Source organism: Plectropomus leopardus, chromosome 16, assembly GCF_026936395.1.
Source record: "Plectropomus leopardus strain MGB_pleo_1.0 chromosome 16, ASM2693639v1, whole genome shotgun sequence".
Classification (NCBI taxonomy): domain Eukaryota; kingdom Metazoa; phylum Chordata; class Actinopteri; order Perciformes; family Serranidae; genus Plectropomus; species Plectropomus leopardus.
The window spans coordinates 26,785,876-26,803,985 of record NC_142191.1 but is presented as its reverse complement, the minus strand read 5'-3'; the positions used below and the strand labels follow the sequence as shown (position 1 = coordinate 26,803,985).

At 38.1% G+C, this 18,110-nt stretch overlaps 1 protein-coding gene across 3 annotated transcripts in view; it reads left to right on the top strand.

Moving 5' to 3' along the window:
- Positions 1-7,317: 7,317 nt before the first annotated feature.
- mei4 (meiosis-specific, MEI4 homolog (S. cerevisiae)) overlaps positions 7,318-18,110 on the top strand; it is a 112,380-nt gene continuing 101,587 nt past the window's right edge. For all 3 annotated transcript variants that reach the window (XM_042503858.2, XM_088089700.1, XM_088089699.1), the window contains exons 1-3: positions 7,318-7,460; positions 9,603-9,848; positions 14,646-15,169. In XM_042503858.2, the coding sequence (XP_042359792.2) occupies positions 7,433-7,460; positions 9,603-9,848; positions 14,646-15,169 (798 nt within the window). In that variant the 5' untranslated portion in view covers positions 7,318-7,432. The remainder of the gene's footprint in view (positions 7,461-9,602; positions 9,849-14,645; positions 15,170-18,110) is intronic.

The window sequence follows — 18,110 nt, the reverse complement described above, 5'->3', positions numbered from 1 at the left end:
CAAGCTGGTTAAGAAGCGTGAGAAGTCAGCAGTTAACGACAGTATAAATCAGTAAATAAAACAAGATTTTCAACAATTGCAAGACTTCTTTGAGTATACAGTCATTAATATGCACACAAAATATTAGGTTGACTGGTCCAGTAGTTTGCGAAATTAGCTGCAGATAGACAGATACGCACACACACGCACACACACACACACACACACACACACACACACACACACACACACACAGAGTCAAGACCAAACGTATGAAGTCCTCCAGGTTTATGTATGGGGGAGAAAATAATATGCTCATTCAACATAAAGTACTACAAAAGACAATTGGATTAAATAATTATTTCTTATTGTCTTTGGTGTTTTTAATCATATGCAGATATGCAATTATGATCACTTGATAATATGTATCTTTATGTTGTCCATTATCAAGTTTGTATTTGACCATGTGACATGACAATCTGATATATGGTAACTAGTTTCAGCGCTCACTCTGTTGAGACTGACAAGCTAAGCACATCTGCGAGCCGATCAAGCAGTCATGATTTTGAAATATAAGAGCAGCAGTAAGAAAAGATAAGAGAAAAAAAAGAACAGAAGAAGGTAGCAAAGTGAAACTAGAGATTTTTTTTAGGAGGGTTCGTGTTTTTAAATGTTCTTGATGTGTATGATTTGTTTTTACAATTGTGACGTTAAAAACTCGGGTTTTGTTTTTTGCTCTGTTTGCCTTTTGCCTTTTTTTTGACAGCGCAGGTAAGGAATGACAGGAAAAGAGGAAGAGAGAGTGGTACTTTTGGCCATATACTGTATATGTTTGATATCTGGCAGTTTTGATTCTTAGTTTTGTCTTGGCCCACATTCAAAACATTTCTGCATATATTCCTGCTTCTCGTGCATTTTCTGGATAAACATGCAGTTTTTAATATGTGTATTAAAACTGGAGTTCCAGTGTGTTTTCTGTGTTACATACTGTGTTACTGTGTGTGTGATTTATTCAGTGGGGGTGAGGATGTGTCCTACTTAGCACAAGGATACAGATGTTGTATCACAGTCTTGACACCAGCAGCTGCTTTGATGTTGACCCTGTGGGGTTTCAGAGTGGGCGCTCTGCTGCTGCTGCTGCTGCTGTTAAACACAGCCTGCCTGATGCAACAAACACTGGGGACGGATTAGTTCCCGCTTTTTTTAAAAGACGCTGAGGAACAGCATAAAAAGCCAGTGTCTCTGTAGCAACAATCATTTCATTGGCCAAGTACCATGGAGCTGGAGGAAGCTGTGTCACAGCGTAGGATGTAGGATAAAATATGCATGTAGATTAGGTCAATGTACACAACAGGTTTGTTAATGATAGAAACATTTTGGAATATTTCATTAATTGTTGTATAACATTGCCAGATAAGAAGATGATTTACAGCTTCATTTATGCAAAAAAAAAGATTAAATTTAGAAAAGAACATAACATGACAGCGTTCACATTAGGATTCTATAAATCAGCGTGACATATGACAAAAAAAAAACACCAGCTGACAAAATAATAGTTGTCATCATGGACTTGTAGATGTTCAAAGTGTCAGTTAAATTTTAGCAACTTGTACCGCTTTATTAAGATAAGTATCAGATTATCGTCACCATGGTATTCATTTGAATTTGAATTTGAAATTTATTTATTTGAACATGGAGCATCAAATAAAAACAAAAAAATCAAGCAAACAAAAAACAACAAACGGCAACAAAGGGCTAGAAAAGTTTGACAAAAACAGTCCACGCCCAAACGGAGTGGAAAGAAAACTTATGTCCCATCCCTTTTCCTTCTATCCCGCATAAATATTATCATGCCACTTCCCAATATTGATGTTAATAATAATATCATTCACAATATCATATCACAATAATAATGTTAAAATTAACAACAACAACAACCACATTAATAATGATAATAACAATTATAATCATCATCATCATCATTATCATAAATGAATACTGTCAATAACAACAACAACAACAACCAAAAACTTAAATTAAATCAAAGCTCCCAAGGCCTCCAAACCTCTGTTTTTTTATCATTGTTATTATAACCATAGATTATGTAATTACAACTTAATTTTATGTCCCTTAACAGGAAGTTCCACCTCACTGTTCATACTTTATATGAAACCTAATGAACAATAATTCATATATAACCTCAAAGTGCGATAGATGCCACATCAATTGAGGTGATGGACAATGTCTCTGCCCAAACATGGGTGTAACCAATTATTCCTAACAGGCAATATTATTATGTGTGCATAAGACAACAGTTATTTTATAGTATAGGCCCATTAAAAAGCTTGAAAGAGGCAACTGAAATAGACATTTACACAGCACATAAAAGCTCTCCTCCTCCTCTCTTTGCCTCCAATCTTCCACCACGCCTCCGACCCAACACAGCAGCCTGCAGACCTGACAGATTTATCAGCTTCAGGGGAGATTTAGCAGCATTTGGCTGCCGGCTCTGTGGTTATTTCCCTTCCTGCGTATTCTTATTAAAATATGAATAATAAGAGGCAGTTTTTCAGAGCGTGTTGTTTCACTAGAGGGCGGCAGACTGCCAGAAATGAACTGACAACATGAGGCGAGTCACACAGAAACATGTCAAAGTGAAAGAAGTTAGACTATATAAACTGGAAATGACTCTTAACTAGTGAGGTGATGTGTTCGGAATAATCTGGACTAGTTGTACGATTTTGAGCTTTTTTTTCATGACAACTTTCACTTGAATTTCGCAATGGATTGTAACTGAAACACCTTTTTATGTTTTTATGTTGGTGACCCCCTGACCTCTACTAGCAAATGAGATTTTGAGTGATTTTGAGTTGCATTATCTATAGAATGGACTAGCATCAAATTTGGTCAGAAAAACAGAGAGAGGGGCAAGGAGGGGCTGAAGCAATGCACTTGAAGAAATCAACCAACGTGTTACTGTATGAAGGACAGGCATATGTCCATGTTCATCTGGTGGGAGGGGCTTGAGACAGAAAGGGGAGAACTGCAGGAGGAAAATGTCTTTTTAACTTTTCCAGATTGCTCCCTGCCCAAGATTTAATTAACTTATTGATCTCCTAATATTTTAACACAACTAACAGAAGATCCACAGTAAATGACCACCCAGCCAGCAATTTTTAGCTCTAAAAACATTCTGAGAATGGCACAATGCAACCAATACAATGTTTTATAACATTTTCAGTGGCAGGTTTTCTTTTAGTTCCCAGATAGGGTAACTTTCTCTATAAAGCTCAAAAATGTCAACAATGTATTTTTTGGTTATAATATCTTTTAAAAAAAAAGATCTGTAATCTCAGTCCTCAGAAACATGTTCTGAATATTGCTTTGAAAATGTTCTTCCTTTGTTTTCAGTGTAACATTTTTATAAAAGAATATGCTATTATATCATCACCAAAACATTCTCAGAATGTTGCAGTGAAAACGTCACAACTTAGTCAGCATTTAACCTTGTAGGGACTTTGAAATGCTAAACATCCATAAAACATTCTTTGAACATTAGATTAAAATGTTTGTAAATGTTTTTTAAAGCATTATTGCAACTTGTAGGTAACAGTAGCCAATGCTGTGGGAATTTTCCCTGCTAGTTGCTCATTTGTGATCAAATTTTTAGCACACATCAATGAAGCAGCTTGGGTTGTTTCAGGTATCAATTGTCTCAGAAGGTTAGGAAACATATTTATTCATCTGCCTCACGTCTCGAACAGCAGCTCCTCTCACAATACCTGCCTCAGACCAAACCATCCATCAGCCTCGGGGAGATTTAGCAGCCTTTTGCTGGTGGCTTCTGTTTATTTCCCATCTGATTCTCCTAAATATGAATCCCTGTCACAGGGGAGGGCAGCAGAGAGCAAGAAATGAATCAGCAGAGAAGTCTCACTCACAATACACAACATGTCAGGGTAGAGTAACACAAGCCGTGTTTTCTACATGCTAAATTTCTGTATATGTGAAAAATGCAACAACTGGTGTGTCATCATGAGGGATGTTTGGTAGTTTAAACAGGCGCTGCAGAGAGGATTGAAATATAATGGATGAAGGGTTGAAGAACAGCAGAGTGACGCAGCCTTTTCTCAGCCTTTCGTATTCCAGCTGATGGATAACAACAGCTCTCCAGAGAGCCACCGAGTGTGTCAGGGGAATGAGAATATAGCAGGCTTACAATAAAACTCCTCCTTCATGCATTCATCCTGTCCGTCCTGCATTAATACTCTGAACAGAGACAGCGCTCCCTGATGGATTCATCCTTTATCTCCTCTCTGTGTGTGTTAAATCTGAAATCTGTGATGCTCACACGACAGCAAAGGTGACGGAGGTTCTGATGTTGTCTCTATGAACTTGTTTCACCTTTTTTTTTGTTTGTGCACAGACGGGTAACAAATTACAAGGGACAAATCTGAATTAATGAGTTAAGAAACGACAAAGTGCAGATGCTTTGACACAGAGCACGAAGGCAGACTGAACACTTTGATGAGAATGACACGAATCATGTGCTATGGCCTTCACCGTCACCTGAACTGAACAATTTTATGATTCTCCAGAAAGTTCTCTCTTTCTTTGAATTGCAAAGAGATTTATGGACATTTATTCTCGCTTGACTTCAGAGATACTTATATCCCATAAAGTGTAAGTCACACTGAATAATATCAATATGTTTCATGTCTGTGTGACTACATTTAACAGAGTTATGACTCTCAGAAGGAGTGCGATTTTTGACTCAAACACAGCTCCTGCAGTACCTTTGCCTTCCCTTCAGCTCTCCATGAGTGCCCCCATGTGGACACTTTGGTCTTCCTCGTTTGTCTTCAAAGATGACAGGACCTCTGGTGAAAGTCTTTTTAAACTTGCTTCACATATTTTGTTTGTTTGGAGGCAAAGTCTAAATCTATCGACGGCATACAGACAGGTGACAAAAAAAGGATCAAATCTGCAAGTTCTAAAGCGTTTTCTTTCTACAATTTCTTCGCAGATTTTTATGGACATTCATTTTTCGATGGACATCAGAAATAATGATGTCCTCTGAAAATGTAAGTTGCATGGAATGATATCAAAATTTTTCGTATTTCTGTGATGATGAACGACTGAGTTATGACCCTGACAAGGGCTGCAATTTTTGGCTCAAACTCAGCTTCTGCAGTATCTTTGCCTCCCATATGTCCATTATAATTACAGTTTTAGTTTTTGGAACATTTTCCCCTTTTTTGAAATATTTTAAAATTTATTTAAAATTTTAGTTTTTATTAAACTCCTGCAATTTGTGGGACTTCTTGACAAGTTGGTCATTGCCTTTTTTCATCATGTTATCCGAAATCGACTTTTGAGCTGCAGGCTTTAAAGTCGTATCAGCTGTGGTTGCTGTGGTGGTGACAGGAGCGGCAGTTTAAGTCGGATTCTTAAGGATAGAAAGAAAGAAATCAAACCAATTTTCTCAGCTTTCAAAGGGTCGAATAGCTTGTGAAGGGTAACTGAACACAGCACGAGAAAAATAATGCTGATCCAGTTTTCAAAGGGTTAATGAGTTATAACTGTTGATTGACTCAGTTCATTGACTGATCATATCAGGTCTTCAGCTGCACTGCAAACTGCTGAGCAGCTCTAAGGGTCCATCTGAAGGTTGCTGCCTTGCTCAGGAGCACCTCATCAGCACCAGGTCTGACTTTGTGATTTAAGTCCTTCCTTTTTGAACCCTCACATGACAAACCTGCATGTCTGAACTTCAGGCCGACATCTTCACTAATCAATGAAAACTCCTCTTCAATGCGCTGACCTTTTAACGATCCTGATGATAATGAGGCGGTCAGCTGGCGAGCAAAGCAGACGACATGGCCACTTAGCCTGACCCCTGCTGATAACGGCCCAGCATCTGTTCGATTCATGTCCGTACACCTCCTCTGATCTCCAAGGAGGACGCTCGTCCTGTTGCCGGGGAGGTCAGAGGTCACAGTCGCCCACACAGCAGCATTCCCAGGAGCTGCTGGGAACTCAGCATCTTCTTCAAGGACACTTCAGCAGGGTAGATACAGGAGCCGGTTCCTACAGTGGCACTTATGGTTCCTCTGACTTTCATGTGACTTGTTTTTATAACTCTTGAGCATGAGTTCATGTTCTCTGAATGTTCTTCCTCCGTCTCATTTTTGCTGTTAGTATTCTGAAGGAAAAGCACTCAGGTTTCACTGTAAATCTGCTGTCAAGAGGAACAGGTGAGTTATATAACAAATTAACAAACAACAACAACAACAAAAAAGTCACCTGTTTAGTGTTGTAATATCATATTTGAATGCCATGAGAAATTATAGATTGGACATTTTGTGACCTAGTAATTATACAAGGGATGATGACTATTAATTGATGATCGATTAATTGGATGTTAAGAATTTAATGTATTATGTGAAACTGAATGGATAGGCTATGCACTGTCATCAAAGTATATGCATTATGTTGCTGTGAGCTTTGATTTTGGAAAAAAATTGAGGAAAAAAGTTTCCATGTTTTTTTCAAAAGACAATTAATTGATTGAATAATTATAAATTTAAACATAAAGACAGACCTGACAATTTCCCATCTTAAAAATGTGCCATTTTTTTCCAAACTAACAAACAAACAAACAAAAAAAAGAAAACTATTAATGATAAAAAAAGTATGGTAATCTAAGAAGTACACAGATCAGATCAGAAATACTTTATTGATCCCTGAGGGGAAATTGCCTTTAGTTACAGATGCTCCCATTCAAAAGTCTTAAAAGGAGTAGGAAAGTATAGAATATATAAATAAAATTTAAACATAAGTACTAATGTAAAATTGATATATATCTAAACACTAAAAAAATAAATGTACATGTACATTTTGTTCTTGTTTCTACGATGTGATAAATAAAACAACAGATTACCAACATTTGAATACAGAATATTACAATAACTACAATAACTACATCCATTACATGGATGTAGTTATTGCACTGGATTATTGCACATCAAAGTAGTTATTGCACATTATTAAGAGTCCAGAGTAGACTAATTAAGTGATGTACTGAGTTTTCCTGTAAGCAAAGTTTAAAGTTCAGATTATCAACTCGACAGTACAAATACCACTCTGTAAAATCCTATAAGTCCTGCAATTAAAACCTCATACCTCACCTAAATATATAATATATATATATTTTTACAGCCGATTAAAATGAGCAAAAATGAAACAACAATCATTTTCAACTCTTCAGGGTCACGCTTGTGAGCTGTTAGATCAGTAGCGTCACGGCTGACCTCGTCACGTGGTGCGGCAGTCACCGAGTGTGACGGGCGCAGATTTGAGTGTAACACCTGTCCCGCCGCTGACACTAAACTAGCACACCTATCCACTGAAAACATTCAGTGTGGAGTTTGAGGATAAGGGACACCGCGCAATGCAAACTGATGAGGGCCATTTAAGAGGTAATTAATTTAAAAGGGTATTTCATTCGTCCCCACAGTTAGTACTAAGGGTTTGAAGGGGCAATGTAGAGCACGTAACTTTTATCTGTTTGATTTCGTAACGTAGTTCCCGAGCTAACGTAAGCTAGCACCACGCTAAGTTTAGCTAGCTGTGGTAGTTCGACATAGTTTAACTTAAAAGTGTGTTTTTTTGTTTTGTTTCTGCAAATAATGGCATAATCGTTTTCAGACAGGTAGATATAGACAGTTATATCGGCTACACTCAAACCCCCCACATATTCTTAGTTTTACCTTCCGTGCTTGTTTTGTTTGGATTAGCACATAGCATTAACTAGCTAAATTACAAAATAATAGCATAATGTGGTATCATTCTAAAATTACAGTCAGATATTTGGGACTAGACTGAACGGTAGATTTGGGGAAAGGTAAAGGAGCAAGATATGTGGTTAAGTGTCAACAATATGAATATGGTTATGTTATGTGTCCGATAATGGACGCTTTATCGGGCTAGCTAATGGGTATTATTTAGCTATAGCCTGAAGTAAACACAGCTGGGTCGGACTCTGAACGTTAAATCTGAGTACTGTAAAGTCCACAAACGTTTTCAATAAAGAGAATAGCTGTATTTCTCCATAAAAAATGTTATTTTATTCTATTTTTAAGAATTTGATATTTGTAAAATTAAATGGCTTTTTTTAAAAAAAGTTTTTTAGCAGTGTTGGAATTGTAACTTAAGCACCTTGACGTAATTTATGTAAAATTTTTAGGTTTAGTTAATGGTTAGTTTGCAAAAAATATTTTTGCATACAAAACATACAAAGAGCAAGAGGTAACTTAGGAAAATGTTTTGTTAAAAATGAAACTACCCAACAGTTTATGCAAGTAAGGCAACATTGCAATAAGCATCTGAATCATTTTCCTTGCAACAATATGTATAAAATGGATCCAGCTTAAAAAAAAAGTTTTTGTAATAATATTAATGTTTGGACTTATTTTTTTTGAAGAAACAAACTATGTTAAGGTGTCAGTTTGAGCTCTGAGTTATTGTCATGGCATTTTTTGCTTTCCCCCCCCTAATTTCAAACTAAAAGGAGAAAATAATCATCTTAAGATTTACCCATAATTCAATTAATCATCATTACTTAATAGTTCAAAATGAGCTCCACCTCAACCTACATCAGTAAAATCCCACTTTTTCCATTCATGCATCTGTTGAAATAATATAATCATGTAAGAGTCACATGAATATTATACTACATTGAGTACTTATAATACTCTGAGTATATTTTCCTGACTATACTTAACATTGACAAATCAGCTTTTGTGTTACTATCTTTAAGATCAAATTTTGTACATTGTTGGTGTTTTAGTTTTTTACAATGAATCTTATTTTCAGAGTTATCTATATTTTTTGTGTAAATAATTATATCTAACGTAGTGAAGTAGAAGTATAAAGTGTCATGACATGAGACTAAAGTGAAGTACTCATACTTAATATTTGCTGTTATGTACAGTACTTGAGTAGATGTACTTAAATGTAGCCTCAGTTCACCTACTAAACTAAACAGGGTGGTGAAGTTTTAGCCATCTTTAAGCCAAATATGCATATGTTTGGGATTGAAAGTGATGATTATTTATTTATTTTTTCTCTACAAATTGATTAGATGAGAGGCTGGAGTGATTTTGACAATAAACATTTTTGCAGATTAATTTACCATTCCTCAAGTATTTTAGGAATCATTCCAGCAGTGCACAGTTTTTTGTTTTGACTGGAAAGTTTCTCTGCCGGAAGAAGACGTTGTAGATCGAAATGTCGCCTTGAAAAGAGAAGAGGAGAAATAAACTCTTTATTTGCAGCCTAACAGAGTGCAGACCTCCTTTGTGTGCGGTTGTGAAGTTTTTTTGTGTCTTGCACCTGAGTATTTTTGCCTGTATGTGCAGACACATGGTCCCTCTTCTAAAGTTTCTTGTCTTTGCTGTACGCGTCAGCAAAAGAAAATATTATTTTGAGGCCATACTCTTTTGTAAAAAGTGATTTCTCATAAAAATATCAATGTCGCTGAATTTTGAACTTCTTTGGCCGCTGTGGATGTTTTGTTGGTTGACTTCACTGAAAACTCTATCCTCCTCACTCTGTTTTAGGAGCGGGTCAAGCCGAGTGGTTTTTAATGAAAGCCAAAGTGGCCCTGGCTGTGGCTATAATAAAGAATAAGCCCTCAGGGATGAGTGGCAGAGAATACCTTGAGGCTTTGGCCTGCAAGTTGAAGAGCCAGGATGAAAGCTGGAAGGAAAAAGCCCAGGGGCTGCAGCAGGAGGTGCTGAGGCTGCGGCAGGAATTACTGATCACCAGAATGACATCAAACACAAAGAGCAACAGAGAGGCAGCAGGTAGGCTTGACACCATGGATGTAACACAAAATATCAGTCATGTAAGTAGAATGTTTGTAACAGTAAGAGCACGTCCTCTGCCGATACTACTGTGGCACTGATTTTCTGCTCTGTGTTGACACGGCACTCAAAAATAGGTGCTTCAGCTCTGTTTGTGTGAAAAGACGTGAGCTGATGCAAAGTAGACACATCCCAGATATCTAGCAGACTAAATACTTTGACCTGTCCGCAACCTGCCGCTGAGAGTGCACGGCATGGGTGGAGGGGAAAACTGAGGAAGGGTCGCCTTTAGTAATAAGAACTTAACTAAACGTTTTGCAGAAGCAGACCCCAGTTTTTGTTGCACCTGGAGGAAACAGGCTGTGAATAGTAAATGGGTGTGTAAACCATAGATATATTATAGTAAATGGTAGAAACAGGCTCTTTTTTTTTGGACTTTCAGACTGACTGACTGAGTAAAAGCAAAAACTTTTCATTTTAAATTTTTTATTTGGTGGTTTGCTAACTTAACTTAATTTTAGTAAATGTACATTAACGAACTGAACATGTATCATTTTTTTGTCAATGGTATTTACCTGGACTAAAGAAAGCATGAGGGAAAATCTGTAGTGGAACACTGAGCTGGGTCATGGACTGGTTTTGTGGACTTTGGGACCTTGGAAATGTGGGTGTTTTTGTGAAAGTCTTTAAATATATGGATATCTTGGTTTAGCACTAATATTTTGTGATTGTGTAGTTCTTGTTGGGTTGAGTATGGTCATTGGATGTGTAGGGTGTACATTTTGATTGATGTACATCTTTTTGTTGTTTTTCGTTTGATTTAAATATTAAGAGAAAACTACAAATGAAACAAAATGTGACTGACCTATCTTAAGTGCCAGTAGAGAGACTGGGCCGGCAGCCCTCACGCAAATATCAAAATTAAAACAAGAGAATGCAAAAAGTCAAACTGTCACAGCTTGTTGGGAAAGATATGAGATATTTTTTAAAGATTATTTTTGGGGCTTTTTTGGCTTTCATTTAATAGGACAGCTTAAGTGTAAAAGGGGGAGAGAAAGTGGATGAGACATGGATTTAAGGGCCGAGCCCAGAATCGAACGCGGTCACAGCAGCACGGACATAGCCTCGGTACATGGGGCACCCGCTCTACCGACTGAGCCACCGGGTGCCTGTTTAGTGAAGTATTTTCACAGTGTGGTACTTGTACTTCTTCTGAAGTAAAATATCTGAATATTTCCTCCACAGCTTTTAGAGAGTATTAGTTAAATAATAATGTATTCAGTGAGCTGCAGAGTTGCTGTTAAAACTGATAAGCGCGTCAGCTGAAAGGTGAGCTCCTGTCAAAAAATAGTGCGGACAATTTTACAAAGCTACATAAGCAGAGAGAGTGTGTCTTAGTCCGAGGAGAGGATATCTCAAGGACATGTTCATCCTCCTGACACTGAGTTTACTGTCCTGAAGTTATCTCACGACACCGCTAATGATTACATATCCAATGCTCATGAATGTGGAGTTGTCAGGTTTATAGCTGCTTATCCTACACATATACTCATTTCTACGGTTTCATAAATCAGAGTGCAGAAAATTCTTACATTACTCTCACTCTTTAAACTTCTGCTCTTATTCATTTTTATTAGCGTGCATCAAAACAGGCTTCTGCGCTGTAGTTAAGTAAAGTAGGCCTACTGTTATCATTCTCACTGTAAAGTTAAAAATAATGCATGTTATGAATGAGATTAGAACCTGGGCCTGTCAGACAAAAGTCAGAACACCTATGAACCACACCACCTCTCCCCAAATATCTTTTGTGTCAAGACTCCTATTCTTATTTCTCTCAAAGCTCAGTGATTATGTAGCATATATTACGTCGTATGCTATCATTGAAATTATTTAGATGATTAGAAATGGCTGATGAAGTTGCAAAGGTGGTTTCAGTGAAGCCATTGATGAAGGTCATTGCCCTCATCATTGACACGCTCACAATACCACAGATGGTATGTGTGGCATTATGGATGAGTGCGGTGGAGGTGGCACATGTTGCTTTGGATAAAAATGTGTGCTAAATATCTTAATAAGTGTTAGTGTACTATATTTCTGGAACATTAATTTCCACTGCTAATTTTCAAGATAAAGTGTCCAGCTGATCTGTAAGAATAAGAAGTCTCTCCTTATGTGGTAATTTTGACATGTTGGTGCAGCTGAAGTTAAAGGTATTGAGTAATAAATAGACGTTTTGATCCAAATCCAAAGAGACATAGGTTGTTTTAAAGGGGACTCAAACCCAAGTCCCTCGTTTGTGAGTGGGCATCATTGACCATTTTGCCATTCTTCCACAATTTCAGAATTTTTAATTGTAGCCCATATTTATTTACACATTCAGTTAGTCTCCTGTTGTTTGCCAGGCTTTTTGACTCTGTTTAATTATAAAGGCTGCATTTCTTTGTTGTTTTTTTTTTTTTTTTTTTGCAAATTATATGCTTTACCTCCTCCTCATACACTCCATGCGAAGCTGCTGATCACTTTGCTGCATGCCCGCATCAGGAAAATCTGTGATTGACACCATGGTCTATTCATGAAAGCCGTGAACGTACCTGAAAGACTTACAATACTTAATGAAATACTTATGTTATGCTTGCGTGCAATAGCCTTCAGGTCTTATTGTGCCGACCAGTTTTCAGTGTTACCTTTTTATACTTACGCTGATATAACCATAAAAAAGATATTGCATTGCACTCTGTTTGGTGTTAAAGTGTCATGACTGGTTAAAATGATGGTATCATTCATTTTTTAGGAATGGGTGACACTGTTTCCCAGTGGAATATGTCACTTTGAAACAACAGCCTACTCCATATGAAAACACACACAGATATAAATAGTGTTGCCTTTATAACAGCATTTGTCTCAAGGAAAACACTCATCCTCCTAAATCTAAAACCTCAAGGGCTGAGGAGAGACATTTATGGCTGTGGCCTGTGAAAATGATAACCAAGGTCCACCTGCGCATAGAATTGTGAGTTGCAACCGCTATAATTCAGATTTTAGCAGCTCGCTGATGTGAATTTAGGGACTAAAAATATAATTAAGAATCATGGTCTGCCTTCAAAATGGAAAAGAAAAACTTGTTTACCTTCACATATGCTTATCTGAAAAGCATTTATACTGACTTGCTAAAATGCATATTTGTGGGCGTCAGTTTCTTCCCCGCTCTGGATTTTGCCTTTGTGTTCTCCTTTCATATTTATTCAGCAAAAAAAAAAAACAATTTACTTACAGAAAGAGAAAATGTGAACGTATAATTTAGTGCAATTTCCCCCAAGAAGTGTGGGCCTGCTGTTTTGGATGTTAATGATTTTTTTTGTTTGTTTAAAAAAAAGTTTTATTTTATAGAATAAAACCATAGAGGCAGAAACTAAAATGTAAACACAGTCGTCTGTGAGGTGTCCTGATGATAACTACATGGATCATATTGGAAATGATTAATTATGTACCTCAATTATTATGACATAATTCTGTGATTATCATTGATTATCATGATTATTTTAATTCATGATAATATATCAGAATGTTAGAATGTTAGCTGATTTTACTTTGTATTAATGATCTGAATCTGTAAAGTAACTAAAGGTATAAAATAATTGTAATCAAGTAAATATTTTCCTCTGGAGCAGAATTATAAACCAGCACAAAATGGAAATATGCTACCTCATAATTGTATATAAAGTTCCAGTGTGGAAAATTTAGGTGTATTTAGCGCCACCTAGTGATGAGGATTGGGGATTGTAGCCTGCTAAAACTCTTCTCTGTAAGAACTCCTTAAGTGTTGGATGTTCAGAAGGTTTTTACTAGGAGCTGATTTATCCACAGAAGTCTCTTCCCTTCAAAAACAAACGGACGCTGTGATTGAAACAGGTGAAACAATAAATAAAGCATGAAAAAAACAAAAAATCAACTGTGTGTTTTTTAGGGGTGCCCAGTAGCTCAGGTGGTAGAGCGGGCGCCCCATGCACAGAGGCTGCGTCCTCACTTCATCGGCCGCGGGTTTGATTCTAACTGGCCTTCTGCTGCATGTCATCCCCTCCCTCTCCCCCTTTCACGCTTAAGCTGTCCTGTCTGATTAAGGCAAAAAGCCCGAAAAATAATCTTTAAAAAAAACCCAATGAATTTCAGACGCAGTTTGTTTCAAAGGGGCTGTTAGCTACGTTTCTGCCACCCAAAAATGCAGATGGTCACCTCGAGTCAGTGTTTGGTGGTGCAACATGACGATTTCTGTGGTCAAGCACTCGCTCCCTATGTAGATATAAATGCCAATTCTAAGATATCAAAAACACAATAATTCTTATTTTTAGGTACTAAAAGAAAAGATTGTATTTCTGCCAATATATCCCCCTAAACCAGGCATGTCAAACTGGTCCACAGGGGGGCCGGTGTGGCTGCAGGTTTTGTTTCCAACCAAGTAGCAGCACACCAGACTTGACTCATTTAATCAACTGATCTCTGTCTTCAGACAGTTGATTGGTCAAACTGTGTGCTCTTGGTTGGTTGGCACAAAAACCTGCAGCCACACCGGCCCCCCTGTGGACCAGTTTGACATGCCTGCCCTAAACCCTTCACATCAGACCTTTAAGTACAGTCCTTGTGTAAATATACTTAGTTACTTAACCACTGGAATTGTCCAATTGGCTCTATGTACAGAATAATACACGGATATATACATATGCATTCGTGCTATTTTTACTGTGTTAAGTTAACACAAGACTTATTTTGAAAACTTCATTTTCTGTGTGTCAAATCGTCCAGGTCCTGAGAGCCACGTGGACAATGCTTCACAGGATCTGTTTGGTCCAGGAAGTGAGGCACACAGCACAGACCTTCAGTCAGACTCAGAGACTCCTGAACTCCTGCTACAGGACCCCAAGCCTGCTGTCACGTCCCCTCTGCCACCAGTTTCGTCCACTCACCACAAAAGTCTTGGTGGGAATGCCATGCTTCCTCATGTGCAGTTACTCCAGTCGCTGTGCTCCCTACACCGAGTAGAGGGAGACAACAGAGGCCTGGAGTCACTGTGGTTCAGCCCAGATGGAGATGCAGGGTCAGTGTTGGTGGACACTGTGTGCCAGCTCATGGACTCGGTGGTGACAACTTGCAGGGAGCCCTATCCGCTGGCACCCATGGACCTGGTCCTTCAGGCTTGCCAGGTCGCAGCCCGAGCGATGGACCTCTTCTGCTCTCAGAGGCAGCCGTCTGTAGAGTTCACGAGACGTGTGGAGGAATCACTGACGAAGCTCACGGGGCTGCTGCTGCACAGTAATCACCTCAGCAGGGTGAGTAACATGATCCACAGGGAAGGAACGTTTGCATGCACACAATATTCCCTTCTCAATTTGGCCACAGCTGGAAAATAACCCCCACAGTGAGAGCACTTAAATTAATGGGAGAAACTGATCCGGCCTTTATTTAAAAAAAAACAAACAAAACAAAAACAGATTTATAAACATATAAACACTTCTGCATCTGTTCTCCTCAAATGACTTTTCAATCTTTTTTGATGGGTATTTCTCCTCATTGTTTTCTGTCTGGTCTCTCGGGCGCTGAGCAGGGGCTGGATTGCCTGTGCTCCATCAAATGTGTATGAATGTGTATTGTCGAGCTCATCAAGCTGGCATTTATTATTGTGAAACTTGACCTACATGGCTGTGTCACGACCAATATCATAGTTTTGAAAACCCAGTTTCATCAACATTTCCCATTCATTAATTAACTGGAGACACCAACCAAAATTGCTGTTAATATTGTTAAAGTAAATTTATTATTCTAACTATTAGGGTTTGAACCATTTATAGGTTTGGCCAATAAAGCGGCACCAATAGGACGTTTTACAAACTGTTGTTGCAAGCAGAACTTGGCTGTTAGTGACAGATGGCTGTGCAGCTTCCACCAGCCACATGGGGGCGTACATCAGCGACTGCAGCTGAAGAGGGGCAGGTGGTGAGAAATGATCAGTGGGTACAGCTCTCGAGAAAGCAGTTCCCTTCTGCTGTCTGAGTGGGTCTAAACATACTGTTCTTAGTTTTAACAGGTATTTACATGAAGTTTTTGCCTGTTGCCACTTCTTGTTTCAAATTAAAAGCCCTTGTTTCATAGTAAAATCCTGATGAGTGTTTCACACACAGTTTAACCAAATACTAGGTTTAGACCTTGTCTTGTTTTAAAATACAACATTACTCCACTCTAAAGTGTCTTGTTTCAAATTACATTTGGATTTTTTACTATCTCCAAAACACTCAAATATCCCTGATATACATACTTAAAATACAACTAACACGAATATTACCCATCTCTGATGTCTTTTTTGCATGGAGGCTCCATAGATAAAATCAGGACAATAGGTACCTCAGAATCTCAGGTTGACTTTGACAAAAAATAATCGCTCAAAAAATTATCCCAAAGAGAAAAAGCATAGGCGGGCCAAAAAAGAGTAATCCTCCTGAGCATGCTGTTGGTACAGGGACACACATTTGATAATCAAATACACCTGACATTAGCAGAAAGTGAAAATAATTATGTACGTCAGATTTCAGATGCTTAATTTTGATTTTGCAATTGGATTAGTGCTATCAGAAAACCCCTGTCTCCATCAAGTTTTACATTACAGATTAAAGATGCATAACATTAAATTAATTACCATATTGGTCACATTCTTTTCTTCCCACTGAACATCCTTTAAGTAATATTAGTCTTTTTGCAAACAAGGTGTAGGGTGCTTATGTGATAGTTGCAGCAAATTACCTTCAACCAAATTAAGTTTTAATACTTCACAATTTCCCATAAGTATCATTAAAGATTGATAATATTTTATTCTATCAAGGCAAGATAGGATTATTGGTGTTTGTGTAATGATATGCGTTGCATCAGTTTAATGTATTCAGCTGTTGCAGTTGAGAGCTTGTAGGCAAATGGAAGAATTGATTTATTTGTCCGTTGAAAGCCAAAAAGAATTTGATCAGAGTAAAATAGACCACACAGATTCAAAGGCAGCTGCAAAGAGGTTGAAAAATGCAGGGCGTAGTTTATTAACATGACAGAAAATAGTAAAAAAAAATCCACTCATGTTGAGTTGACTTAAATATCGTTCCTCAAACAGTGGCCCACTGGCTGATGGCAGCCATCATAAACATTTATTGTGGCCCCCGAACATGACATTAAATGCATGCATTATATGTCATTTGCAGTTCATTTCAATATTTCCCCCCTCAGTAGCCCCTATGAGCCACTAGGAACAGTGCCAGGCTTTAAGCAAATTTTACATTGTGGCCAAAAGTGGAATTAAACTGTCATGTGATGCTATGGGGTCCAGAAAAAACATTTCCCCCCATAGACTTACATTGAAAAAGAGACGTCTATAAATCAGTGGATACATTTTTTTAGCGTCAAAACAACTGCGAAATGACTCATTTGACCATCAGGATTTGATTTGCTCACTCTGATAACATTTGGAAAGTCTAGAAGACCCCCAGGATCATAGAATAGAATAGAATAGAATAGAATAGAATATTCCTTTATTGATCCCCCATTGGGGGAAATTCCAAATGTTACAGCAGCATGAAAAAAGAAAAGTGAAATGTAACAAAGAAAATAACAATAACAAATAACAATAAATAAGTAACAAAATAAGTATGTACATAGAGGAAATAAGGTATGTACACATAATAATAATTAAGTAATAGAATAGTATGTACACAAAAGATGGATTAGAGAATAGTACAAAAATTTGTTGTGCAAATTACTCTGGGATGAATTTTGGATGAAGCCAGTTTTGTTCCCATCAGCCAGTGATGCTGATGTTATAGAGTCTTATTGCAGATGGGATGAAATGACCATGGTAGCGCCTCCTTCTTGCAGGGTGGATGTCTCAGTCTGTTGCTGAAGGAGCTGCTTAAAGCCCCCACAGTCTCATGCAGTGGGTGAGAGGGTTGTCCATGATGGATGTGAGCTTTGCTAACATCCTCCTCTCTCACCCACCTCTCCTCAATGGAGTCTAGGGAGCAGTCCAGGACAGAACCGGCCCTCCTGACCAGTCTGTTCAGTCTCTTTCTGTCCCGATCTGTGCTCCCTGCTCCCCAGCAGACCGCTGCATAGAAAAGAGCAGATGCTACCACAGTGTCATATAGAATGTCCGGAGCAGAGTCTTGCACACTCCAAAGGACCTCAGTCTTCTCAGCAGGTGGAGACGACTTTTGGCCCTTCTTGTACAGGACATCTGTG